Genomic DNA, 26,800 nt, shown 5'->3' with positions numbered 1-26,800 from the left:
GATCATCATCACTTTTCAACTTCGTCTTTAAAAAATAATCACTATATTCGAACTCTTCAATTCCTCAAATGGTTCAATTATGAAATTTAAAACTTCAAAATAAATAATTATTTTCAATTATAGGTACTAAAAAGTGATTAATTCTGATTTTTTTTTAACATTCTACTCAATGAGTTCTTGAATTTCTTTCTTTTTGTCATTTCCCTTATGGTTGTTACCTTTGAAACCTATGTTTTGAACTAACAATTTTTTTTTCTTTTAATATATAATGTGTGGAGCCTAATAATTAGGCAAACAACTACTAATTAAAGAGTGATTGATTTTAGAATGTGATGTGATGATCCCATCCAATAATGTATAAACAGTTGGTTGGGTTGGTATTGAATTTACTAATTATTTCTTTTTTTAAAATTATTTTTTGTTAATCATAATGGTTTGAAGTTGACACTTAATCCATAAATCATAATATATAAAAAAGATTCAAATTCATTTGCAAGTAGGGTATATAAAGCATATTGTATCTATTGCTTGGTTAATTAAGCAAAAAGAATAGGAAAAAAGCTTAAAAGATTCTACACACAACGTAAAAGGCTATCGTGATTAATGTACTAAAGTATTTTTTTTTCATTGATTGATGTACTAAAGTACACATGATATAAAATAGGGTAAAATATATGATATTTATACTAAATCAATAGATATAAGATATATATTTTTATAACCTAGTTCAATATCAGGTACAAATAAATATGTATTTTCATATAGCTAATTCAACATAGTTTTATTAGCTTAGGGTGTGTGTTTGGTATGGAAGAAAAAATAAGTCATTTTCCACAATCAAATACCAAAATTATTTTTCATTAAAAAGAAAAATTGACTGATAATAATTTATTCATTAGAAAAAAGGGACACTAGTCAAACAAGAATATAAATTTTAAAAGTAGAATACATAAATAATAATAAATAAATAAAACTTGGCATGGATTGCATATTCAAAGCTATTCGTAATTTTAAATACTTCCGAACTATGCTATTTGATAACATTTAGCTGAATTTGAACAATTGATTTTTGTTTTACCCTCTCTAAGAATTATCGTCCTTTTATTTTTTTAGTGATTCGAATTCAAACTAAAAATTATTGGGTTTGGTATTAAAATGAATATCAAATTTGGAGTCATTTACAATTGAGTTGGTCCAATTTGGATCAATTATAAAAGAAAAAGGTGTTGGTAAAATAATTTTTTTACTATCAATTTGGTGATCCGACACGATGGAATTATTTGTTCTATGATTACAACATATTTTATACTAAAATAATAGTCATCTGTCAGGAATTGAATTGCGACAAGCTCTGATTGTTATACCTGAGATTAATTGTTTTTTTTAAAAATATATATACTCCGTACGTCTAATAATACTTGTTTACTATTAATTTTACATATTTCTTAACAAATATAAATAGAAGGGTAATTTTACTATATCACCATTTGAATATAATAAATACAATGTCTTGAAAAATATAATAGAGAAATGACTATAAGTAATGATAAGAGTAAATTAAAAATTAAGTGTAAAATTATCCATTAATTCCATAAAATGAACAAGTATTATTGAACAACTCAAAATAATATAATAGGCAATTATTATTAAATGGAGAAAACGTATTTAAAAAGTCTTTCTGGAAGGTTGGGATGTCCACTAAGAAAACACACAAAAAAGGGGGGGCGGGGGGCGGGGAGTAGGGGGTGGGGAGGGAAATTTAATGACACCTTTGACAAATAGGATGATAAACTTTTACTCTCTTTCATTATGTTATAAAATTAATGGGAGAACTCAATTCAAAAAACTAGTCTATTTGGGTAGGAAAACCGATTCAATGTATAGATTCATTTGTTTGTTCTCTTTTTAATTAATACATAATACATAAATAATTAAATAGACCTCGTAACTTGGTCTTAACTCATATTTATATTGTTTAATTTTTGATATACAGAAATAGACACTTAAACTCGTATAAAGTTAAATTAATAGATACATATATCCTATGTGGCATTCTACATGACAATTTGTGGATGATAAATTATATAATAATTAATAATGCATTTAATTTAAAAAATTCACACAAATAATAATATTAGAAATACACATTTCAATTAATTAACAACTAAAAGTGATTAGCTAAATATCACAAGCATAAATATCAGAATTAGTCATAATTCAAGGGACTAAAAGTTTTTTTTTTTTTACAATTCCTAGATAAATGAAAAACAATTTAAAGAGAGAAAATAGAGTAAAAAACTCAACTAAAAATAATAATTAGAGAGTTAAAATTTTGCTTTCTGACCAAATAGAAAATTCAAGGGCAAGGAGAGCAAGGAGTAATTATTTAAAACTAATACAATCATGGTGTTCGAATGAACTTGTAAGCACTTCCATTAATATCATGGGTAATCTGTTAATTTCAAAAAGTATGGGTAAAGCCTACGTACATTTTATCCTTTTAAGACTTTACTTGTGGAATTTCTCTGGCTATGTTGTTGTAATATGTTACCTCCATCAACATAGTAACTTTGTTCATCAAGACTTGAACATATCAGAAAATATTCACATGTTCAGTATTTTTGTCTCCGATGAGATTTGAATTCACGATTAGTAGGGAATAACTTGTTTTCCCTTTCCCCTACCAATTAGAGAAAATGATCTCAATAACTTTGATGATTTGCTACTTAATGATGAGTGATCTCCTTCATGATTATCATAAGTGTAATCCATTGACAATGATCTCCTTATTTGTGATGACAAATTTGTTGATCTCTTCTCTTTAGACATTACCATTGATACACCATGTCTAAGCATATCACGTGGTTGTACTTTTGATGACGAAGTAGAAGTAGAATTATTTTCATCATTTAATTTCATTTCCGATAGTAAATCCAATAAATACATGGCATGTATCTCTTTCTCTGTTATTGGAGCACGACAAACGGGGCAACTAGAGTGTGCCACGAACCACTTATCGATGCACACCACATGGAAAGTGTGTCGACAAACAGGCAACAAGCGGACCAAATCTTGATCTTCCAATTCACCTAAGCAAACAACACACTCATTTTGATCTACATGAAATAATTTCCCCTTTTTATGAATTAAATCATAAGATATGATAGGTATTTTTTGTAAGATTTTGTTGTCTACTCCAATAGGTAAGTGAGTTTCTTGGATTGTTGGGCTTATAAGAGTAGTGTTTATAGTTTGTGTATTTCTACTTCCAAGGCAATATTTGGTTATCAAGTGGTATATTAGTAATGCTATTGCTGAGGAAATTATGCCTATCAAAGAGATAACTAAAGGGGCATACAAATATGTTGAAGTTGAAATTGAAGATTCTCTTAGATTTTCCATGATGATGATATTTCAAGAAAGATTATAATTTGTTATTTGTAATCTTATAACATGTCTATTGTAAGGAGAGGGAGACAAAGTCTTAAGTAAGACTAAAAGTGGAACTAGTTTGTAGTATGTTAGTTGAAGATAAACCTATATTGAAGGCGATTGGTATGGACAATAATATTTTTCGATATCGTAGAAAAATGAATTTCTAATGGAAATAAAGAATACAGATTTCGTAAGTGGCGTTTCAGTCCTCCTCATCTCCCATAATCTTACACTAGTTTACACTTTCTCCGTCTCAATTTACTTGTTATGTATTTTCTAATTTGATTTTTCTTTTTACTTGTTATTTTTGACAAATTAAGGAAGGATAATTTTCGTCTTCCTATTATATCCTCAATTTATTAACATTGAGTTAATATCTTTGAAAAAATGTAGTGAGTAAATATGTTTAATACTCTATCAATTAATAGGGATAAAATGGTAAACTCGTTATACCAATCACTATTTTGTAATAAGTGTCCCAAGTTATATTTTGACAAGTAAAAAGGACGGAAGAAGTAGTATGTTAGTTGAAGATAAACCTAAATATTCTCCCATATCTTAGAAAAAATTTCTAATGGAAACATATAAGAAATACAAGTTTTATAAGTGACATTTCAGTCCTCCTCATTTCATCTCATCCCCATCCCTCCGTAACTCTACCTCCACCACCCCTCCACTAACTTTTGCTTACTTATCAAATAACAAAATAAGTAAGAAAAACATTTATTTTTTGCAAAAATATTTTTAGAGAAAACATTTTTCTACCTACCAAACACACCTACGTTGTTTATGAATTTTGACTCAAACAAGGTTTAGCTTATTCTCGAACAAGAAAACCCAAAAAGGGAAACCTAAACTATATATGTTGAATGGGTTCAACTTAATTAACTATAATGGTTTATTTATTAAAAAAAAAATAGGAAAACATATGGTATTAGTCTATTACACTATTAATTAATTAGTAGTAATATTTTTTGAGTACTTAGAACAATATCCAATAGTAGTACTAATTATTTTGGGTGGTTACATTTTATGATGAAGCTGTATATTATATGCAGAGTGGAGAAACACAATTGAGATATGAATATTTTCTATTAGTGGCTATGAAATATCAATTTGTTCATCACCTCAACCCTTCCTCACGAAAAGTGGTATAAAAAAAATAAAAATAAAAATAAGAAAAGGAAGAAAAAAATCCTAGCCACAATTTTAGGTAATATTTAGGTTGGGATAGTTGTAAGTGAAGCATGAGAGCAATCAAGAAGAAAAGCCTTTCAGGAGCACTGCTCTGTCAACGATACAAATGTGTTGATTACCAGCCAGCCAGTATTGTTTTACTCGAAGTCGATAAATATAACAAAATCTAGCAAGACATTAAGAAAAACTACACACTGGACAAGAACCCGTCGGAGTCTATTGCTGATGCTGCTTCAGTGAAATATATAGATGTTGTCAAAACTCAACAGTGGAAACATCTAAGTAAGTAGAGCATCCCTCCTGAGATCTGCTAACCAACATTCTACTCGGCTTACAGCAAGCCAGCTATCTTCAAAGCATTTTCAAAGTCTTCCTCACTATTCCATGAGGGAATCTGCATAACCAACATGAAACAATTAACTTGAGTCTAATGTTATGTCCCATGGATAAATACCAAATTGAACTAGAAATTGCCTAGATTCTTTTTCCTGTGAATAGCAGCATACTGCAAATGTTAAATGTTTTGTTCATCTTATCTTTATCTTGAATCACATCTGCATTTCACTCGGAATTGTATTATAAGTTTTTAGTTTTTACTGTAGTGTGAATTTGCACCCTCACTCCCCTCCTCACACACACAATGACGAAATTCTAAAGAGGTAAGTTTGTTCCATCTTAACTGGGGGTAATATACTTTAAACTAATATCAGGCCACAAATTACCAACCCTGTGTATAGTTAATCATGATACTATATCTCCAGCCTTATTTAGAAGACCATGAACATAAGCAGTCAGATGCTAAGCACCTGTATGCACGTATGACCTAATCCTACAAATAAAGAAAAGCCCAAAATGCAGTAACATAAACAATAGATACATGCCTCAGCCACTTGATGGTTGAAATGGTTCTCAATCTTTGACATTAGCATGTTGTCTCGGTCACTGCACAGCAAGTTGAATATCGCACCTGCTCAACACAAGAGGGAAGTGTTGCATAAAGTTCATAACATTTATATGTGGCTCATTTTCAGCCATTAATCTATCAAGGAAGCATGCATAAGAAAGTGACAACAAATTACCTTTGCGTCCAAAACGTCCTGCTCTACCAATCCGATGCAGGTATACCTCATGATCTGGCTCTGTTGGACTCTCATGTCTCACAGGGAGGTCATAATTAACCACCAAATTAACCTGCAAACAGATTATAATAGCTTTTAAGATTTTCTAAATGTTAACCACCAAGACAGAAATCAAGAAAGAAAGAGATTAAATATTATTGCTACACAACAAGCTTCACATCCAGAAGAAGAAACAAACTTGTATAGCATATATAAGGTTGGCAACTGGAAAGCCTCAAATCTAAAGTTACCTGTGATTGGTCAAATCCACGAGCAAGAAGATCAGTTGATATAAGAATTTGTGTCAATCCATCTTTGAACTCCTTGATTATTTTGTCTCTGTCTTCTTGCCTAAGAGCACCTTGAATTGTTGTCACTTCATAGCCATAGTCAACCAATGACTTATGCAACATACTTGCACTGTTTCTGGTACGAACGAATATAATTGTTTGCCCCACCTTCTGTCCTAGTTCAAGTATTCTGTCTTTAATTACCATGATTTTTGAAAGTTCATCTGGACACTGCACTTTATACTGCTTCACTGAATCCAGTGAAAGTTCTTCTTTCTTCACAAACATTTGGTTGTAATCTTGCACGAAAAGATCTTGAACAATTTTCGTCACAAATGCTTTGACATTTTCCCCAAACGTTGCAGAAAACAGAAGCACCTGCAAATTAAGATGATGAAAAAGAAAAGTTCAACATCAATTTTTTTCCAAATAATCATCCAATGGGGGAAGCTTATCAGGAATAATGTATTATAAACAACAACTTACAGACCCATTTGCAGCCCTCACCACATCCCTTTTTTGCAGAAAATAAACTCAGGTATTAGATAGCTCTATGAAATGCACCTTAATTTAAGCCTCAGACTATACTCGGTACTCACTAAATGAAAAAAGTGAAGATTTAGATTTTAGATATTGCTTGATATTCTACTCACACTCCCTATCCCATATGCGTACATATAGAGGAAACGTGAGGCAGCCCCTATTCCTTTTGACTAGTGAGATAAAGACTAGCAGCGATTTTGCTTCTCTTTATTGTTTTGCAGCTGTGAGTGCTATGTGCATTGTCAGTTGTACTTCAAAGCAAATTTAGTTGGTTAGTTTTGGAACACTGAATTTGGTAAATGCTCCATGAAGGACATACCTACTGAATGAGGAAATGTTCTATTCATGTTAGCACTTGCACTTCTATTTTGCGTCCTATACTTTTCTAGGAGTTGTTCTTCCTTACAGAGAGATATATGTTTTATACATCAGTAGAAAATACAAAGAAATTTTACTACTTTCTACATTTATTTTATATAGTACTGGCCTGAGATGAGTTTAAATGGAGTGACAGGACTGTGAGAAAGAAGAGACAAATAACCATCTCTTTCTTCTTCTGTTTAACAGTGATCAAATGGACAATGCTCGAGTATACAACAGAACATTGTACAGAAGAAGCAGAACAGTTGGTAAATTCTTTGTAAGTACCTTAGGAGTTCTTAACAATTTTTTGAAGGTCTCCATCATTAGAGAATGCAACTTTACCAGTTTCAAGAAAAATGGAGTGACATGATCAGTCTTGATTCACCCTCAACGTAAGTTGCGACTGAGGCATAGTTACTACTGTTGTAAAAAATAATTTGATGCACCAAAGGTGTGACCGAACAACCATTGAGGAAGGTCTCTTCCTATATCTGTCTAGGCCTTCCGTAAAAAGATTTACTTAGGAGTTAAATTATTACAAGTGCAGGTAAGTTGTCCCGGAACCACCATCATAAGAAAGCAAGTATACAATTTGATTTGTAATTCTGACATGCTAAATTTAGGTATGCTGCAAAAGTTTCTCTTTTCACTTTTGTATCAGGAAAAATGTAATGTGACACTCTAAGGCTCAACCATTTGAGAGACTCAACTTTGCATGTGGCCTATGAAGTTTTTCAGACTCTTATTACAAACTAAGCAATTCGCAGCAGCAAAAACCTCAAAGATAATTCCATCATCAGGTGAACTGAAAATTTATAAAGCACAAAGGCCAAACTTTAACCAACCTGGCAGTTAACGCTGGCTTTAACGATTGCCTTCATTATTCTTATGGAATCATCTTGAAAACCACTCTGTTCGTGTACACAAAAAAACCATTTCAGATACTGAAAATTGATAAAAGGACAAAGCACAAACTCTTAACATTTGGAGCAAAATCCCTAAATATGAGACTGGAAACTAGAAACCTAGCTCATTATGCTCAATGCTACCGTTCATCTTAGAAAGCAAAGGTTAATCCATTTTTTACACCAACAAACACAAAAAAAGAAGTGATTTAAATAATTCAAAAATTACATGTATAACAACAATAAACATCAACAAAAGGGGGAAAAAACCAAAGGCACACTAGCAAGTGCGGATAGAGAACCAATTACCTCTGCCAACATGTGATCCGCTTCATCAAACACAAGAATTTTCATGTAACTCATGCCCAGTTTCCTTGCCGTCACCCACTTGTTTATAGTCCCAGGTGTGCCAATCACTACTTGTGCCGTAACAGGCGGCCGTTTTGAAATTGGAATATAGTTGGCAGAATCTGCTGGGATACCTAACTCTGATGTTATGCCAGTGAACTTCCCCATCTTCAATAGCACTTCCATATTCTGCAACATTATCAACCATTTAAAACTAAACCTTCTAAAGTATTTTTTGTTTGTTGAATAATGAAGAAACGGGATAATGAAGTAACGTTTTAAATTCTTCTTTGAAATGTAAAAACACTAAAAAGTATCATTCTTTCCTCAACTTCCTAATTGATTCTACAATTCCCCATAAAAAAACAGCTTAAACCACCACTCCAGATGGCAAACAATCAAATCAAATATGAATACTTCGCATCATGTCTGGTCATCTCAAAAACTATATGCATGAACACATAAAACATAACCCATACAGGCAACATTATATACAAGCAATGTAGGTAAAGTTTCTATAATATAGATATGTCGTGTAGCATATACCTTTCTGGGAAATAGATATCTAGTGAAGCATATATAAAACTAAAACGCATGCATAATCTGACACACATAATGTTGCGCAAAACTTTCCATTCAGCTAAGCATTAAAGTTGTGAAGTAATTGATCCTGCAAGAAATTAATTCTCCAATGCCAACATTATTGTTGCACCCAAAGATAGGCCTAGGTCAATGATGTTGATCAAAGATCTAGGGAGACTACCTCGGCTAATTTAACCTCTCACCACAGATACGAAGAGTCACCTAGTGTTTTGAACTTAAGACGTCATGGCTCTCAACCACTTGATTGACAACTTGGCCACACCCCTGGGTGCCAACAAGGAAAACTTGATTTCTTTCCATCTACCTAAGCCTTAGTAAGTTAAAGGAAATTATTTACTAGTAACAAGATCCAGGTGCAGGCGAAAACAAAAATGAACAACAAAAAGAAGAAGAAAAAGGGTATTCGCATCTTATATCATACCTGAATAGCCAATTCTCTGGTTGGACAGATACAGAGAGCTTGAGGGGCAGCAAGCTTTGGATCAATCCGACTCAACATCCCAAGCACAAAGCAAGTAGTTTTACCAGAACCATTATGAGCCTGAGCAATAAGATTCTTGTACGGAGGCGTAAGAATCATAGGCAAACTAATTTCCTGAATCTTGCTAGGACGCTCAAACTGCATTTGTACATATAATCCCTTCAATAGCTCAGGAGATAAGTTCAAATCCTCAAATCTCTTCGCTGATTTGTACATAGTATCGCCAGATGTAACCTATATATTTCATTGATAAAACCCTAATTTAGCTAAAAAATACAACAAAATCAGCTTATTCAACTCCAAAGAGTGAATCAAATCCAAAAAAAAAAAACAATAAAGAGTGAGGAAAAACGTACCGCTTGTATGCTGGAATCTTCCGGCTCAGAGAGAGTGGAGTTGTCTCTTTTGGACTCATCGACTTGTAGAGATCCGATATTTATCTCGGCAGTAGCGCCTTCTTCATTAGAAGCGGAAGACTGCTCAGCTTGATCGATCTCGTCGGCTTGGTCTGCCGACTGCTCAGCTTGATCGATCTCGTCGGCTTGGTCTGCCCAACTTTTGGATTCCGGTGGGTTTGCCGTAGTAGAAGCGGCGGTGCTACTGGTGGCAGTGGAGGTACTGGAAGTGTCGGCCATTGTGATTGTGGCAGCAAAAGTAAAATGTCAATAGAGGAGATGTAAATATATATATGGCAGCGTTGCTTGAGCCTGACGCTAATTTTAATCCTGGTAAGAATTTATTTTGAGAAATTATTCACCACAGAGTTTTTTATTCCACAAATTTAGGGACTCTTAATGTAGTTATTTTAAAATCTATTTTTATATTTAAATATAAATATAATATTCGTCTCAATAAATATAGTTCTATACAAAAAATGATATATATTGATAATAAGTTAATAACTATAGAAATGATACAATGTCCTCAATATTTTTTTAAACTATCTCTATAATTTTGAATTATAATTTTTTTGGTTATAACTGGGAAATATTATCAATACAACAAGAACCATTTACGGAATTAAACAGTATCCAGTATCACCACCTCCTTCTAGGAAGGTTGCAACTTGTAACCAGTGGCGAAGCTACAGTGCCTCGAGGTGTCCAATTGAACACCCTTCATCGGAAAATAATACCGTATATATAAGTAAAATACTATTTGCAATGATTAAATCTAATACCCCCCAAACACATCAAGATGTTGTGCCCCAGCGGTGTGAGGCTCTCCTGCTCACACTGCAACTATGTCATGGTTAGCAATCAAATCTGGATTCTCCGACAAAGCATCTAAGATCGGATAATTGTGTAGATGAGAGAGTGGGACGGGCCTTGCTCTTAAGGGTCGAAAAAAGACCTGACTGCTTTTTTTCTGGGAAAGACCAGCTCTACGAGTGTGAGTTTGAATTTTCACAACTGCGTTTTATAATCATTGAAACACTCCTATTTTATTATTACTCTAAGTTATTAACTTGTTTCTTTAATTGTCTAAGCTAATTAAATTACACTCTTAATTAGAAATATAGATTTAGTAGCTTATTGAATTTCCAATGAATTTGACTTTTCATTAAAATTTGAAATAAAACTTAAATCTAATTATTTAATTTAAAGTTAATAAACAAATTCTAAACCACTATAAAGCTGCTAAAAGTGAATAAAAGAACACCTAGTTTGAATCTGCTTCCATTATTCATGCCTCATTATTGTTGTTATTACCATAGACTAGTGAAAGCTTGAAACGTAAAAATGACACCATTCATAAATTTTTTAGCTTTGCCGCTGCTTGTAACTCTGTCCTTTCTTATATTTTGGATAATGGTATCTTTGTGAATATCACTGTTGAAACATGATGGCTAAAGATAAAATAGTACCCCTCTTGCTTCTCAATCTCTTCTTTCAAATTATTGCATTAATATGTAGAATAAGTTGTGATTTCTTGCTTTATGATATATTAGCATTTGGCAGTGGTGTATCTTCATTTACTCACAATTTTTTTTTTAAACTACTGTTAAAACTTTAAATAGTGCTATTATTTTTTTTATTATGAGAACTGAGAAGCATGAGTATTTTATCCAATGATATCATTATAATCTTTACCGATTCTCATCCTCTTTTTGTGCATGTGATCCCATATGAGTCCTCAATGGACTCTTCATCTCTTTGGTATTCGAGTTGGCCATGGAATCCCAACAAACTTCTTGTATTCGAGTCAGCCTCATCACTTATTCAAAAGAAAAGGAAAGCTAATATACAGGGATGGAAGAAAGTAACAGGGAATCGAGCAGATATATAGGCTGTATATGTTAGTATACATCTGATATACAGAAAAAACAATTGATATACACTGCTATACAATATCTATATACAGTTGATGCAGGGACGAAAATGGATTGTAGCAACAACTTGGGTTAAATTCCAGTGCAGGCGAACAATAACTAAATTTGGGCCTGAGAAATGATATTTGGGCGAAGCCCAATAGCTTGTTTCTCCTTTAATTAAATTTTGTCATGTATTTTGTTTGTTTTAATTGATTTTAACTTAATTAAATCTCTTAAAACGAACCATTTGGTTATGATGATTTATTTGAGTGATTTTATTTAATTATCTTTCTTTACTTAGTAATTTTGACAAAGTTTGCTTTCCTTCTAAAATTATTTAATTTCAAATGTTCCTAAGTTAATTTTCTTTCAAGTTATTTTAAATGTCTTTATTTACTTCTTAAGTGTTTTTGCCCAAAAGTTAGTCAAGTAAGTCTTTTTTCAAGTTATCGGATAACGTTAGTGGACACTTCAAATGCCTTAAAAATCTTTAAATTTTTTAGATTTAATTTTGTTAAAGTTTATAAGATTAAAGTTTTCTTAATTTCTTTTAAAAAATCAAGTGGCGACTCCTTTAAAAATTGTTTTTATTTTAAAAGTTGAATTTATTTTTAAAATCGATTATTTCTTAACATATAACATCTGCATATTTAAATATAAACTAAGAATATAATTTGCAAGATATGGATAAAATAAGTAGATATCTACTTTATCAAAGGCCAAAATATTTGAAATTGCATATGTGAACATGCTTAATAAATATTGAAAACAAATTCATAGCAGTAAAAACTCAAAAAAAATATACCCTACGTATGAAATCATTCAAGAAAATCAGAGCCCATACAATTGATCAACGAAATTTTAATCATATATATTGATTTATTGTTTATTTCAATTATTTGAATCAACATTAATCTTTCGTAATAGTTAGATTCACCAATATTAAAAAATTACAATTAAGATTTTCATTGCAAATGAAATTCAAAATTTACAATAAGAAGAACCAAATCAAAGTTAAAAGTAAAGATGAGAGGAAAAATATTTTTGATTTTATATTGCTCCATTGAACTCAGCATTTTAATTATTAGTTTTAAGCTTACTATTTCTTTCTTTTCTCTTAATTTATTTAATTGACAATTAAATATTAAATAATTATTTTTGTAATGAATAAAAGTAAGGTTCTTGACACTTAATTAAATATTATAAATAAAACCTTAAGACCAATCTTGCACTCCTACCAAACAATTTGTTCATATTTTATAAGTTTCAAAATTAAAGAAATATTTTAGCAAATACTTATTCTAATCAATTGAGAAATAATTTTTTTACTCCCTTCATCCAACAATAGTTGTTTATTATACTAAAAATAGTTGTCTAACAATACTTGTTCAGTTTAAAAAATTATGAAATAATTTACTTTTTATGTCTATATTACCCTTGCTAATAAATACTACTATTTATCATATTACTCATTTCTTAAAACATTAAATTTAATTAAGTCGAAAGATAAAATAGTAATATTATCCTTATTATTTTTACTCTAAAAGGTATGCCAAGTGACAACTGGACCAAGAGAGCGAGTATTAGGAAAAAATGTTGACAATTACTGTGATTTTTTCAGGAAATTCAATTGAAATAACATTTCAGAAAAAAAAAAAGTTTTTTCTTTTCTTTTTACGAAAATTAGCTCTAGGCTGTACTAATTTGTTGAATTTGTGAACTTCAATACTGTTTTAGCTAAAATTTATTTGTATTTTATTGTGTGTATGCTGCCTGGCAATTGCATGAAGTTGTTGATGATGGTGATGGCGGCTACCGCCGCAATTGCTATTGTTGCTGCGGAAGAAGACGGCAGAATTGGGGCAAGTTTTCCGGCGGGAGTGCTGCGTTTAGAAAGAGTGTTTCCGGTGAATCACAGTGTTGAGTTAGAGGAACTCATAGCTAGAGACCGAGCTAGGCATGCTCGAATGTTGCAGAATTTCGCTGGTGGAATCGGCAATTTTCCAGTTATCGGTTCCTCCGACCCCTTCCTAGTCGGGTATGTTAGTTACTATGACGGATTAGAAAGATTAACTATTCTCTCCGTTCACTTTTATTTGTCAAATTTAACTAATTTTCAAAGCTAAATTGATACGAAAGATATATAAGCTGCAATTCTTCACGTATTAATATGATGAAAAAAATGCATTTTAAATTTTTGGTCAAAGTAGATACTGTTTGACTGTTACGAAGCTAAATGTGATAAGTAAACGTGAATACAGAGATGAACTCATTTTTGTTCTGTTATTATTATTATTTCCTTTTTTAAATCTTCATTGTCAATTATTTGGATAGTAATTTCCACGAATTTCGAGAATGTTTGATTCTTTTTGATGTTATGGACTCTGGAGAGAGTTTTTATTTATGATGCACACGAGAATCGGTTGAAATGGAAAGAAAATTTGTACTTATTCGTATCTGGTTTGAGGAAAAAATGATCAAGAAAAGGTCTTTGGTGCTTGGGATTATTATATTGACATTCTACCATTTGTGCACACATCCATTTTGCATTTGTTGTTCTATGAGGTCTTCTTTTGAAATGGCTTGGAATGAGAGATTCCTGATGTTGCAACGTACAAAATTGTACTTCATTTGTATGATGATGTGCTTGTCGTTTTGTTATTGGTGGTTCGGTGGTTCCTGAGATTGAAAGGTATAGAAAAACATTCATGATGATGTGCTATCTGTTTCATTGTTGGTGGTGCTTCGATGTCATTTCTACAGGTGGATTTTGGTTTAGATTCTGGTCTCTACTCTCTTTGCTTTAATTCTTGTTGTTTATTAGTTCTAGGGTAGAACTTTTAGTTAAAATTGATGTGCTTTGTTTTATGGGAATTTCTAATATATGATCAAATATGGCATTTTCTTTGTGTTGTTATTGGAGTTGATGATTTAGTGATTGCTGTTAAGCACTTTGTATATACTGTAAATGTGCAACTCTTTCTCCCAACCAATGTTATTGACCATCATCTTTTTTGGTTTTCTATTTTTGCTGTAATTTTAGCTTTTATTATACTAAAGTCAAACTGGGATCTCCACCAAGAGAATACAATGTGCAGATTGATACGGGAAGTGATATCTTGTGGGTTACATGTGGTTCCTGCAACAATTGTCCTCAAACAAGTGGACTTGGGGTAGACCTTATTTCCTTCATACTGTCGTTACTTCACTTTCTTTATAAATTATGATAAAGCAAAAAAGTTCTTTTAGAATTTCGTAACACTATATGTTATTGCAGGTTGAGCTCAACTTCTATGACACTGCGAGCTCATCAACTGCATCTCTTATCTCTTGTTCAGACCGAAGGTGTGCTTCGGATGAGTGCTCTAGCGAAACCAATCAGTGTGCTTACACCTTCCATTACGGAGATAACAGTGGCACAACCGGTTATTACGTGTCGGATTTGATATATTTTGACACGGTCCTGGGGACCTCACTGACTGCCAACTCTTCATCGCCAATTGTTTTTGGGTGAGTGTGATTACTTGGATGGCTATATTGATATACTCATCTGTGTATGTGGAACTGATATCGATCATTAAAGCCTATTAAAAAGAGATGTCAACCGAAAGAAGCTCCTAATTACTTGATTAATGTGGCTAACCTTTCTTACAGAAAAGACCCACTATATGAGGCTAGTCAGTGAAATAAAAATATGGATAAGTTAGAAACTAATACTATTGGGGTCTAATAGCTAATGTGGATTAGATCATCATTTTGTTCCATGTAAAATTGAATTTTGGCATACTTCTTCAACAAGGAACTCGGTTTTTGCATGAATCTGTTTTTCTTAATCTATGTGATACAAAATGACTTTATCATGAGCATTTGCTTAATGTTTAAAATAAGCTTCATTTAAGGTATAAATCAGGTCTTGGAACGCTGATTACAAATATGTCCTCCATTCACCCTCCTTCCTTGTTTATGTGGCGAAGTTTCTTTTTAATCCTTTCCAAAAATAATGGCAACTTCCTAAATTTTGGAACTATTTAACTTAAACTTTGCATTTTACCCTTAATGAGTTATGACAAACATTTATACAAATGTGGCTTGCTTAAGATCACAAGTTCCATAAGTCTTTCTTTAATTCTTGGGAGTTGAATCCCGGAAGGAGGTAGAAGGAAAAGGATTGACAGAGAAATTTCAATATGCTAGGTATTTCGTTATCTTCAATTTCACCTTAGCTTTTGTTTTGATTACATAAATCATTGTATCTATTTTCCGTTGATTTTGGTCAAGGTATCCAAAATCATTTGACCAGATCTGGTACGGATTCCACACCCACCCATGTCGTGTCGACAGGGGAGCGGCACCGAAAATGAAGAGTCCGAGCAACTTAAATTTAGTAGTCTTGCTAACATAGGACTAACAAGATCTGTATTATAGAGAAGTAAAAGTTTATCAATATAATTGAACTTTTACTAATCAAGGTTTTGTTTTAGTAGCAAACCATACTTCACCTAGAAGCTATCTGAATCATTTGTAACTAGGCAACATGATTCTCTCTACTTGATGGGTAATGCAATGCTTCAATGGTGATCAAATGTGCATAAATACTAAATTCATTTCTTTTTGTAGGGAAAGTGAGTAAATAGAGTTGAGTTGTCTCATGCATGGTCTAACATTTCTGCTTGAAGATGTCATTTGACACAATGTTTTAGACGTTTTTGTATGTATTTGATTGTTCTCGCATAAGTCTATGTCTATAGGCCCCATTGCTTAACGTTCTCTTTGTTTTATGGTGGTAAGTTTTAGCCACTGCATGCATTTTCTTCTTAAACTTTGATTTGAAATCAAAACAGGTGCAGTACCTCTCAGTCTGGGGGCCTGACCAAGATGGATAGAGCAATTGATGGAATTTTTGGGCTTGGTCAACAAGGTCTTTCAGTAATATCTCAACTCTCTTCAAATGGAATATCTCCAAAAGTGTTTTCACATTGTTTGAAAGGAGATGGCAATGGTGGAGGTATACTAGTTCTTGGTGAGATTTTGAATCCGAGCATCGTTTATAGTCCCCTTGTTCCGTCAAAGTACGTATTATTGTTTTAATTTCTATATGATAACTAAACTGTTTTGTTCTAGATTAGAATGTTAAGAAATTAAAAGTGTGCGTAAAAGCTGGTCTGGACTCCACGGTTATCAAAAAGATTAAAATTAAAATTAAAAGTTATGTATGAAGCGTGCCTTAGGTTATATGATAATCATTGTGATAGCTTGTGATACTGGTAGAGCATGAAAATATGCAAAAAATGATCCTATGTGCTATTTGGTTCCGGTCGTTATACCTTCTCCATCTTGTATATCTGTTAAAGTAGATGATAAGTCCGTCTTGCTTAGAATTGTTTCTAAGTAATTTGTGCATCAAGTTGATATCCTTCAGCAGATGCAAATATTTAGCGCCCTACTGTCCCTCCCTCAGCACCAGGGGTGAAGCTAGTAAGAAGGAGGGGAACCCCCTTCATGAAAAGAATTATACTGTGCAAATAAAAAAAATTGTTGCATCCCCTTGACTTTAGGAAAAATTATAGTTCAGTGGTAAAGGGGGTCCAAAAGTTGGTGTTCTGAATCCCCCTATATAAGTTCTAGGCTCTGCCACTCAACATTCCCACCTTCTCAGAAAAAGAAAGAGAGAAGAAGTGATTAGGCAGCATTACCTTCTCAATATCAATTCACCGTCCAAGAGCTTAGTAGAGATTAAGCAACATTAGGCTCTTGATATAAGTCAACAGTCCAAGGGCTTGGTATTCTATTTGGCATTTCAAGATGTGTTATGTTTCTCAAAGTAGTCTACATGTAAATATGGTGGCAACATCAATACCCACGTGAAAATCTTTCAATATATCCATCAATTTAGTTTTGAATGCCAGATGGATTGCTCTGCACATATAGGTAACTATATGTAACTTACCCAAACATATAGGTTACTTTCATGTACTCAACACTTATTCCACTTTTGATAGTTTTTGATGTTCTCTGACATGCTTGTGCTTCCAATCAGTTATTTGCATTGTTAATAGTGTGTACTCAGAAAGAGGATCGTTGAGGTGTCATCTATTTGTTTCTTTTCTCCAATCGTGCAGGGTTCACTACACTGTATATCTGCAGAGCATTGCTGTTAATGGGCAAATTTTACCTGTTGATCCAGGAGTTTTTGTGTCCTCTACTGATCGAGGAACTATTGTTGATTCTGGTACTACTTTAGTTTATCTTGCGTCAGAAGCTTATGAACCCTTTATCAGTGCTGTAAGTGTTTTTTTCCCTATTTGCTCCAAGATTCTTAAATTAATTTCCACAATTATATTTCTTTGTTGAGTGAACCTGTTATATTTGCCCATTAACTTATAAGTTATACCTATGGACCATAGGCTACGATTCTAATCCAGAATAAGTCTTGATCTAAAGATGAATGCTTAAGGTCAGTGGTTATATATCTGTCCCCTATATAATCACCATCTTTTCCGGTGGGGATTCTAGTCAGTATTAATCAAATATAATCAACGGACTCCATATAATCAAAGGCTATCCAATTCAGGTTTTAGACTTGAATTCTCCTTCTTCCTTGTAAACTGAAATTACCTTGGTAATTTAATTGGTGATCAAGTAATCAAAAACATCAAAAGTACAATTACGTAAACAATTCTAGCAAGAAGAAGTCAATTTAAATAATAATCAAGAAATATAATGATTAAACCTCCAAAAAAGAATCTATCTAAATCCTAATAGAAGGTATTTAGTTCATAAAGACATTTGGTCTCCCTTGTCATAAAAAAAAAATAAGACATGCTAGAGCAGCACAAAATATTCAAAAAACATTATGATTAAGTTACAATGGATATAGAAAATCTCTATATAGGATCCTTGATCTTTGGTGAAGCTTGAATCCTTCTTGCTTCTTGAAGTTACTCTGAGAAACAGCAACGTCGAATCACTAAAATGTGCAGATCAGATGGGCATCCCAGGGAGGATGACCCCTTTTTCTCATTTTCTTCATTCTTCTTTCTTTTGATTTCCAAATGCTTCCACAGCCACATTTAGCTTCCAAAGCACCACGATCTAACAAATAACTTCAAAGGTATTAATTCTAATTGATAAATTCTCGAAAATAAGCAAAACCTATGGGACATCAGGAACTTCATTTCTTATTTCATAATCAAGACTGATAAGTGAATAGCTTTCCCATGTCTTCCTGTGCCCCTTCTTGCTGGTAGAATATTTCAGTAGGGGTACTCCATCTAATATGGTTTGACTTCTTATTTTGTGAACCGATATTTCTGCAACATATATTACAAACTTTACCCTCAGCAAAATGAAGTATTGTGGAAACTTCTTTCTGGTAGACACAAAGTCAGTTCCAATTTTACTTCTAATGAATTGATAGCTCTCTACCTTTACAAGGAAGAAAAACTAATTAACAAGTTCTCTCTACTTTTGTTTTAACTTATTCATCTGCAGATAACTGCAATTGTTTCACCTTCAGCCAGGCCAATCATATCAGGGAAAAGGCCGTGCTATCTAGTTTCTTCAAGGTTGTTTTTTTGTTTTCAATGATTGTTTAATTGTAGTTATAAGAACTTAAATGGTCTATANATGGGCATCACTAATTAACAAGTTCTCTCTACTTTTGTTTTAACTTATTCATCTGCAGATAACTGCAATTGTTTCACCTTCAGCCAGGCCAATCATATCAGGGAAAAGGCCGTGCTATCTAGTTTCTTCAAGGTTGTTTTTTTGTTTTCAATGATTGTTTAATTGTAGTTATAAGAACTTAAATGGTCTATACACACCTCTTTGGTGACTTGAGCATGTCCCCCTATTTCTCAAACAGCATTGAGGATATTTTTCCTCCAGTTTCTCTAAACTTTGCTGGTGATGCATCCATGAATTTAAGACCAGCAGACTACCTTGCTCATATGGGCCTTTTGGTGAGTGTTAGAACCTGCATATTTTGTATTTAAACATCTTCTACTAAAAGGTCATATAACCAAGTTACTTTTATCTTCTAATTTTTATGAACTTCAAAGATAAGTTACTCTATTTTATGTGTTTAACAGGAAGGTGCTGCTATGTGGTGTGTTATCTTTGAAGAAAATGATCTAGGATTAACAATCTTAGGAGGTTGGTTTCTGGATAAATGGTTACTTCGTGCTTCATCTACATATTAACTTTGTTAGTGGGTGATAATCTTTATGCATGTGTGCTTGAGTATTGTGGGTGCTTAACAAATTTTCATTGAAGTTTGGGAGTTTCAGTCCCTTGCATGTTGATATTCATTTGAAAGAGTCAAAGAATTCTCCTTTATGCTGTCAACTACTTTCTCATGTCATGGATGAAAAATATGCTTCCTTCTTAGCCCAGATGCATTTCCTGCTATTACTAGATTTTCTTGGTTCTTTGCTCTTATAAAATCCTTCGAAGCTTTAGGCTATCATAGTGAGGTTTCAGTGAGGTTAAACAATTGTAAATAAGCCGAAAGGTAGCATGTATAGACATCTATCACAGGCAGTTGTTCTCTGATGTTCAAAGAGAGCAGAAAGTGGAATTCATGGAAAGCTGATTAGTGGAAAGAAAGATTATATTGTGAATGTGGTTGCACTTCCATTTCTAAAGGTTCTGTCTGTATTATAGAAAACACCTTGTGCTATGATCTTTCTGTTTCTGTGATAATGTTGGTTCAGAAGTACTTGTATAGGCTAGGGAGATTGTCGTCTGCTAGAGCAGTTGTAGAAACAGATGCACAGTTCTTGGTGTAACGTAGTTCATGGACATAATGTAGCAGCCTTTTGTATATCTTGGCTCTGTGTGTAAATAGTGAAACTGAATTATTTGTTTAGGCTTGTATCTTGTTCATTCCTTTCATGTAGCAAGTAACAGTGAACTCAAATTGAAGGGATGAGGTCTAAAGTGTTTGTATAGTTTCCAATAGTCCACTGTTGAAAACTCAAATCAAAAGTGGCAATTTTGACAATTGGCATGTGGCCATAGACCAAAGGTAAAACTAGTATTTGTTGTGAGAAGTGATGAATATAATGCAATATGGATCAACTTTATGTGTGCTTGACTATCTTCTCCTAATACCCTATGAGATGCTCCATTCTTTGAAACAACTATGTAATACTATATCCCTCATGCGAGAAGAGGAGGTTGGTGGGGGAGGGGGGAGGGATTGGGTGTCCTTGATATATGATCTCATGCTAGGTAAAAGTGAGACGATCAAGTGGTTATAGGAGTCATATGTTCTATGTGACTTGGAGTGGAAATATTGATGTCATGATGTAGTTTTCTCGTACAATATGTATCTTTGCTGGTTCCCTAGGGGGTTGTTTGGTTCACTTACTAGTTATATGGGGATTATAATGCAAGGATATATTGTTTATGCAATGATTAATACTGAAGCACTTATTATGTGGTGGTTACTACAAACTATAAATCAATTGTCCGGTGATCACTTTGACCAACCGAACACTGTATTATCTTATGAGGAATTATATGTTGGGATTATTTGCTTCAATACCACAACTTAACTACCCCTAATTGCATTGCTTGCGTCATTACTGCCAGACTATATAGAATCTAGAGTAACGATTGAATCTACTTGACACTCACTTCTCTCTCTTCTTTTACAGATCTTGTTCTTAAAGATAAGATCATTGTATATGACTTGGCCCGACAAAGAATTGGATGGGCAGAATATGATTGTAAGTACCAGCTTTTAAAATTCGATTCTCATTGCTTACTTCTCCATACTGCCTCCTTGCTTAGAGATCGTTGATGAATATCTACACCTTAGCAATTCTCTATAAGGAGGGAGCTCTGATGTCAGTCACTTATATAAAATGCTTTTGTTATAGGTTCATCACCTGTGAATGTGTCTATAACCTCGGGCAAGGATGAATTCATGAATGCTGGACAATATGTTAGCAGTTCACCAAGAAGTGTTCCCTTCAATCTGCCACTAGCTAGAACTAATGCTCTTCTTCTACTTTTTTGGGAGCTGATGATTGGTTCCTACTTGTGTAGCTTGACTTCAATGCTTCTCGTCATTTTCCTTGATATTTGATATACTCTGCTAATTATAATATCAATAGATCGCAGTTGGAAGGATTATGAGGATTATGTTGGAAGCAAGGCAATTCTTTTTTCAGCTCTTGCTTCTTATGATCAAGTTGTAGAGGTAAAATGTCAGAAGGCATTGGGTTCTTACAGAACAAAAGTTTGTGTATAACATTATAACCATGTAAAAGCAATTCACTGTTGTAGTCAGTTAAGTGATTCATGCTTTGTGATTTTCGTCTGTAATGCTGAGAATGATACTGCGTTTTTTCCCTCGCGATGAGGATTTTTAATTGTCATTTGCAGTGGGTATGAATCTGTTTGCAATTTGAATTTTACGTTCTATGCTTGGAGAAATATTTGCCCAGTAGACACAGCAGAAAATGCTGTGACTAATTTTACAGAGAATAATATAAATACTAACAACAACATACCTAGTGAAATTTTATAAGTATGTAGACCATTCCCCCCCATCTCGTGGAGGTAAGGAGAGTGCCTCCAGATGTTCCTCGGCTAGAGTACAACATATTAACAACCACAAAATAATGCGATAACCTAAACATAATCAACAACAAGTGATGGTGGAATCAAAAGCAAGACATAGGAAAACAGCTAAATCCCTCGAAAATATAAAGGTGATAAAAAAAATTAAAGGATTTATTATCAATTTAACTAAGTCAAATAATTTTCAATATTTCATTTTTGTTTTTAAACAATATTTTCCAAAAAAAGTGTTGACTCTATATTTGTGTTTTCAGAGATAGATGTGTCTCTGGAATCATCACAACCAACCATTTTCTTTACTGTTTTAATTATTGTGAAGTATGATATGAAGTATTGTCTTTAGTTAGGTAAAGAAGACGTTGGTGCAGAGGAAGAACATTTTGTGAAGGAGCAAACACAACAATGGCCGATCCCTATAGAATAATCTTAATGTTTAGAGTACATTAATAGTTGTCCCTTATTGTAATTTGACTCTCAAATACACTTTTTAAAAAGATTAGCCAAATGCAATTTTCTTATGAAAAGTACTTCTCAAATGAATTAGCCAAACACAAAGAAAAACCATTTTAAAAAAGTGACTCCCTCTAAAAATAAGTTGTTTTTAACGATATTGCCAAACATGCTCTAAGTCTCTGATATGATTTGTGTCTCATCATAACCACTCATTTTCTTTCACTGCTGAATTATTGTGAAATACTATCAACTATTGTTTCTTTAGCTAAAGAAGACTTGTGCAAGAACTTTGAGAAGACTTTGGTGCAGAGGAACAAGACTCTGTGAAACACAACAATGGCCGATTCTGTAATTAGTGCTACTGTTCATGTTTTGCTTGAAAAGTTGATTTCTCTCACTATCGAGGAGGTCAACAGCTCAAGGGATTTCAACAAAGATCTCGAAATGTTGACACAAAATGTATCCTTAATCCAAGCTTTTATTCATGACGTTGAAAGACCACAAGTTGACAAACAACAGTCTGTGGAACAATGGCTCAACAGGCTTGAGAGAGTTGCTGAAGATGCTGAAAATGTGTTTGATCAATTCAGATATGAGTCTCTCAAAACAAAAGTGATGAGCATCCGAAACAGCCCAATGAAAAAGGTCAGTGGTTTCTTTTCTCATACTGCTTTTAAAAGAAAAATGTCTCAAAAAATCAACAACATCAATAAAGAGTTGACGGCTATCAATAAAGTAGCCAAAGACCTCGGTCTACAATCACTCATGGTTCCTTCTCGGAAAATACTACCAATTCGAGAAACAGATTCCTTAGTAGTTGCTTCTGATGTTGTTGGTAGAGACATGGATGTTGCTGAGATAAAGGAGAAGATTTTGAACATGAGAGAGGAGGATGCTGTTCTGTGCACCATTTCCATAGTGGGTATGGGAGGTTTAGGGAAAACAACTGTGGCTAAGAGGATTTACAATGATGAACACATCAAGCAAATCTTTGAAAAGAGAATTTGGTTGTGTCTACCTGAAATGTCTGAAATTATGATCTTTCTTGAACAAATCCTCGAATCACTGACAGAGAAGAAAGTTGAGGTTCAAAGGAGAGATATAATAGTCAAGAAGCTACAAGATGAATTGGGAGGAAAAAACTATTTGCTAGTCCTGGATGATTTGTGGCGTGTTGACTCTACATCGTGGCATGAGTTCGTGGACACCTTGAGAGGAATAAATACATCTAGAGGAAATTGCATTCTTGTGACTACTCGTATGAAGCGGGTGGCATCCACAGTAGCAACAAATCTTCATATCTTGGGAAAGTTAATAGAAGATCATTGTTGGTCTATTTTCAAACAAAAAGCATTTGTTGATGGCAGGGTTCCAGAAGAATTTGCGAGCATGGGCAACAAGATTGTTAAAATGTGTCAAGGTCTACCGTTGGCTGCAAGTGTGTTGGGAGGCCTCTTATGCAACAAGGAAAAACATGAATGGCAAGCACTTCTTGATGGAAACCCCCTTGTTGCAGGTGAAGATGACAATGGCGAAAATAACATAAAGAAAATCCTACAACTCAGCTATGATTATCTACCATCTCCATATCTGAAAAAATGCTTTGCTTACTTTGCAATGTTTCCAAAAGATTTTAAGTTTGAAAAGGACCAACTAATCCAACTCTGGATGGCAGAAGGCTTTCTTCATCCATGTCAAGAGACCACCGTGATGGAAGACATCGGGAACAACTTCTTTCGACTCTTGTTGAGAAATTCCTTGCTACAAGATGTTGTGTTAGATGAGCATAACAATATAAAATACTGTAAGATGCACGATCTTGTGCATGATTTGGCTGGAGATATCTTAAAATCTAAACTATTTGATCCGAAGGGCAATGATGGAGAAAAACTTTCTCAAGTGCGATACTTTGGGTGGGACTCACCAAGTGATCAAATAGATAAGATAAATGAGCCAGGACGGTTGTGCGCACTGTTCTGGAGAAGCAACTATATATCAGAAGATATGCTGTTGAGCTTTAAGTTCTTGAGAGTTTTAAATTTGTCCAGTTCAGGAATCTTTGGGTTGTCAGACAAAATCGGGAAGTTAATATACTTGAGATATCTAGATATCTCGAGCACTGAGATCACAGCCTTGCCCCACTCCATTTGCAAGCTCTATAGTTTGCAAACATTTAGAGTCAATTATTGCTATTCACTCAAGGAATTTCCATATGAGATGGGAAATATGATAAGTTTGAGACACATATATTTCTACTCTTCGTCTCAGATGCCACTTAACCTGGGACAATTGACTTGTCTTCAGACCCTACAGTATTTCAATGTGGGTTTGGAGAAAGGCCGTCGAATAGAAGAATTAGGTCGCTTGAAGAACCTTAGAGGTAAATTGAAGATCAATGGTCTCCAATTGGTTTGTGATAGAGAAGAAGCTCGAACATCATATCTACGGCAGAAATTGAATATTTACAAACTGGCATATTTATGGTCCCACGAGGAATCAGAAGGATGTGAGATCAATGATGAGCATGTGTTGGATGGTCTTCAACCGCATCCTAACTTGAAAACATTTGAAGTGAAGAACTATTTGGGTACTAGATTTCCTTCATGGTTCAGTGAAGAATCGCTACCAAATTTGGTCAAGTTGAAATTAAGTGGTTGCAAAAGGTGCAAAGAAATTCCATCGCTTGGCCAACTGAAATTCCTTCGGCATCTAGAGCTGGTAGGGTTCCATAAGGTGGAATGCATTGGAACTATATTTTATGGTATTGAGGTTAACAATAAGGGATCAAGCAGCAATAATGGCAATATCCAAGTGTTCCCGTTATTGAAAGAACTAGTCTTGGAGGATATGCATAGCCTTATTGAGTGGAAGGGAGTGGAATTGATACCAACAAATGGAGTAAGAATGTTTCCTGGGCTTGAGAAGTTGAAGATTAGTAACTGTCCATTGTTGAAAAGTATTCCGAATCAATTTGAAATCCTACGTGAATTAGAGATTAGAGTAGTTGACAGTGAAATGCCATTGTTGAACTTGTTCAACAACTTGACATCTCTCTTAGAGCTTAGTGTCTATGATGTGAAAGAGCTCACTTGTTTTCCAGATGAGATGCTACGCAACAATTTATCTCTACAACATCTGTCAGTTTCATATTGTGGAGAGTTTCGTGAATTGCCACAAAGCTTGTACAATCTCCATTCTCTTAAGAGCTTAAGGATTGACAACTGCACCAATTTCAATTTTTTTCCTGTTCCCAAAGGAGAGAATTATTTGACTTCCCTCCAAAGTCTTGAGTTATGTTACTGTGATGGATTGACCAGTTTACCAAGTGGATTACTTGAGCATTGTCGGTCCCTGGAATCCTTGAAGGTCCACAACTGTAACAACTTAGTTTCCTTCCCCTTACATGTGTGTGGAATGCCTTCACTTTCATATTTGGGTTTATCACAGTGTCCCAAATTGATTAGTGTACCCTCAGGGGGACTTCACCATCTCACTAGGTTACGGGAATCACATATTGGTCCTTTCTCAGAGATAGTGGATTTTGAGGCATTCCAATTAATGTTTAATGGCATTCATCAGCTATCGTCCCTTCGTAAATTGGAGGTGTGGGGACACTTGCACTGGGATTCTCTGCCCTATCAACTTATGCAACTCTCTGCCCTAAAAGAGATCCGGATATATGGATTCGGAATTGAGGCTCTTCCTCATAGATTTGGCAACCTTACTTCTCTTGAAAGATTACACCTAGTGGGCTGCAATCGGCTGCAACATGTGGACTTCTCAGATGACATGCCCAAATTACAGCTTCTCTGGATCCAGGATTGTCCATTGTTAGAAGATCTGTCGGATGGACTCGGCAACCTTGTTACTTTGCAACAGTTAACTTTATGGAACAGCAAAAAAATAGAGCATCTGCCATCCTGAGATGCCATGGGACGTCTCACCAAATCACGGTACCTTGGCTGCCCACAGTCGGAAGAAATTTGCACCAATTGGAGTGGCCCAAACGCCCAGTGGTCCAACATTTTCCATATTCCATATAATGATGTGGGGTTCGGTCTTGGGTAAGTCTCTGTTTCTCTTTCAGTTTCTGAGTTGCATTTTTTTTCTTCCTGCGCTTCTTTGTCTCTTAAAATGTCTAGCAATATTGGATCATC

At 34.0% G+C, this 26,800-nt stretch overlaps 2 protein-coding genes and 1 long non-coding RNA gene across 8 annotated transcripts in view; 1 reads left to right on the top strand and 2 right to left on the bottom strand.

Moving 5' to 3' along the window:
- Positions 1-4,683: 4,683 nt before the first annotated feature.
- LOC125865718 (DEAD-box ATP-dependent RNA helicase 38) lies at positions 4,684-9,957 on the bottom strand. Of its 3 annotated transcripts, none has more exons than XR_007446384.1 (9): positions 9,640-9,957; positions 9,224-9,517; positions 8,161-8,388; positions 7,792-7,857; positions 6,002-6,418; positions 5,712-5,823; positions 5,514-5,599; positions 4,895-5,026; positions 4,684-4,838 (listed from the first exon to the last, which is right to left on the bottom strand). XR_007446384.1 is itself a non-coding variant. In XM_049545944.1 (9 exons), exons 1-9 carry the CDS (start codon positions 9,916-9,918, stop codon positions 4,964-4,966), a joined length of 1,506 nt encoding a protein of 501 aa, XP_049401901.1. In that variant the 5' UTR covers positions 9,919-9,933; the 3' UTR covers positions 4,684-4,963. The 3 variants fall into 3 exon arrangements, 2 of the variants coding, with proteins under 2 accessions (XP_049401901.1, XP_049401900.1); XM_049545944.1 differs by having other exon boundaries at positions 4,684-5,026; positions 9,640-9,796; positions 9,836-9,933; XM_049545943.1 differs by having other exon boundaries at positions 4,684-5,026.
- A 3,283-nt stretch (positions 9,958-13,240) lies between these two features.
- LOC125865720 (aspartic proteinase 36-like) overlaps positions 13,241-26,800 on the top strand; it is a 24,887-nt gene continuing 11,327 nt past the window's right edge. The window contains exons 1-10 of one of the 4 annotated variants that reach the window (XM_049545946.1): positions 13,242-13,635; positions 14,641-14,770; positions 14,875-15,107; positions 16,439-16,666; positions 17,717-17,879; positions 19,282-19,355; positions 19,462-19,558; positions 19,688-19,751; positions 21,260-21,331; positions 21,485-21,861. In XM_049545946.1, the coding sequence (XP_049401903.1) occupies positions 13,364-13,635; positions 14,641-14,770; positions 14,875-15,107; positions 16,439-16,666; positions 17,717-17,879; positions 19,282-19,355; positions 19,462-19,558; positions 19,688-19,751; positions 21,260-21,331; positions 21,485-21,693 (1,542 nt within the window). In that variant the 5' untranslated portion in view covers positions 13,242-13,363 and the 3' untranslated portion in view covers positions 21,694-21,861. Of the gene's footprint in view, positions 13,636-14,640; positions 14,771-14,874; positions 15,108-16,438; positions 16,667-17,716; positions 17,880-19,088; positions 19,163-19,281; positions 19,356-19,461; positions 19,559-19,687; positions 19,752-21,259; positions 21,332-21,484; positions 21,862-26,800 lie in introns of those variants that run through there. The other 3 variants (XM_049545945.1, XM_049545947.1, XM_049545948.1) reach the window with 3 other exon arrangements.
- LOC125865728 (uncharacterized) overlaps positions 23,574-26,800 on the bottom strand; it is a 204,349-nt gene continuing 201,122 nt past the window's right edge. Inside the window, exon 3 of the long non-coding RNA XR_007446388.1 lies at positions 23,574-23,661. This is a non-coding gene — a long non-coding RNA (uncharacterized LOC125865728). The remainder of the gene's footprint in view (positions 23,662-26,800) is intronic.

Source organism: Solanum stenotomum, chromosome 5 (assembly GCF_019186545.1).
Source record: "Solanum stenotomum isolate F172 chromosome 5, ASM1918654v1, whole genome shotgun sequence".
Lineage (NCBI taxonomy): Eukaryota > Viridiplantae > Streptophyta > Magnoliopsida > Solanales > Solanaceae > Solanum > Solanum stenotomum.
The sequence above is the reverse complement of the archived record's forward strand: the minus strand, read 5'-3'. Positions and strand labels throughout refer to the sequence as shown.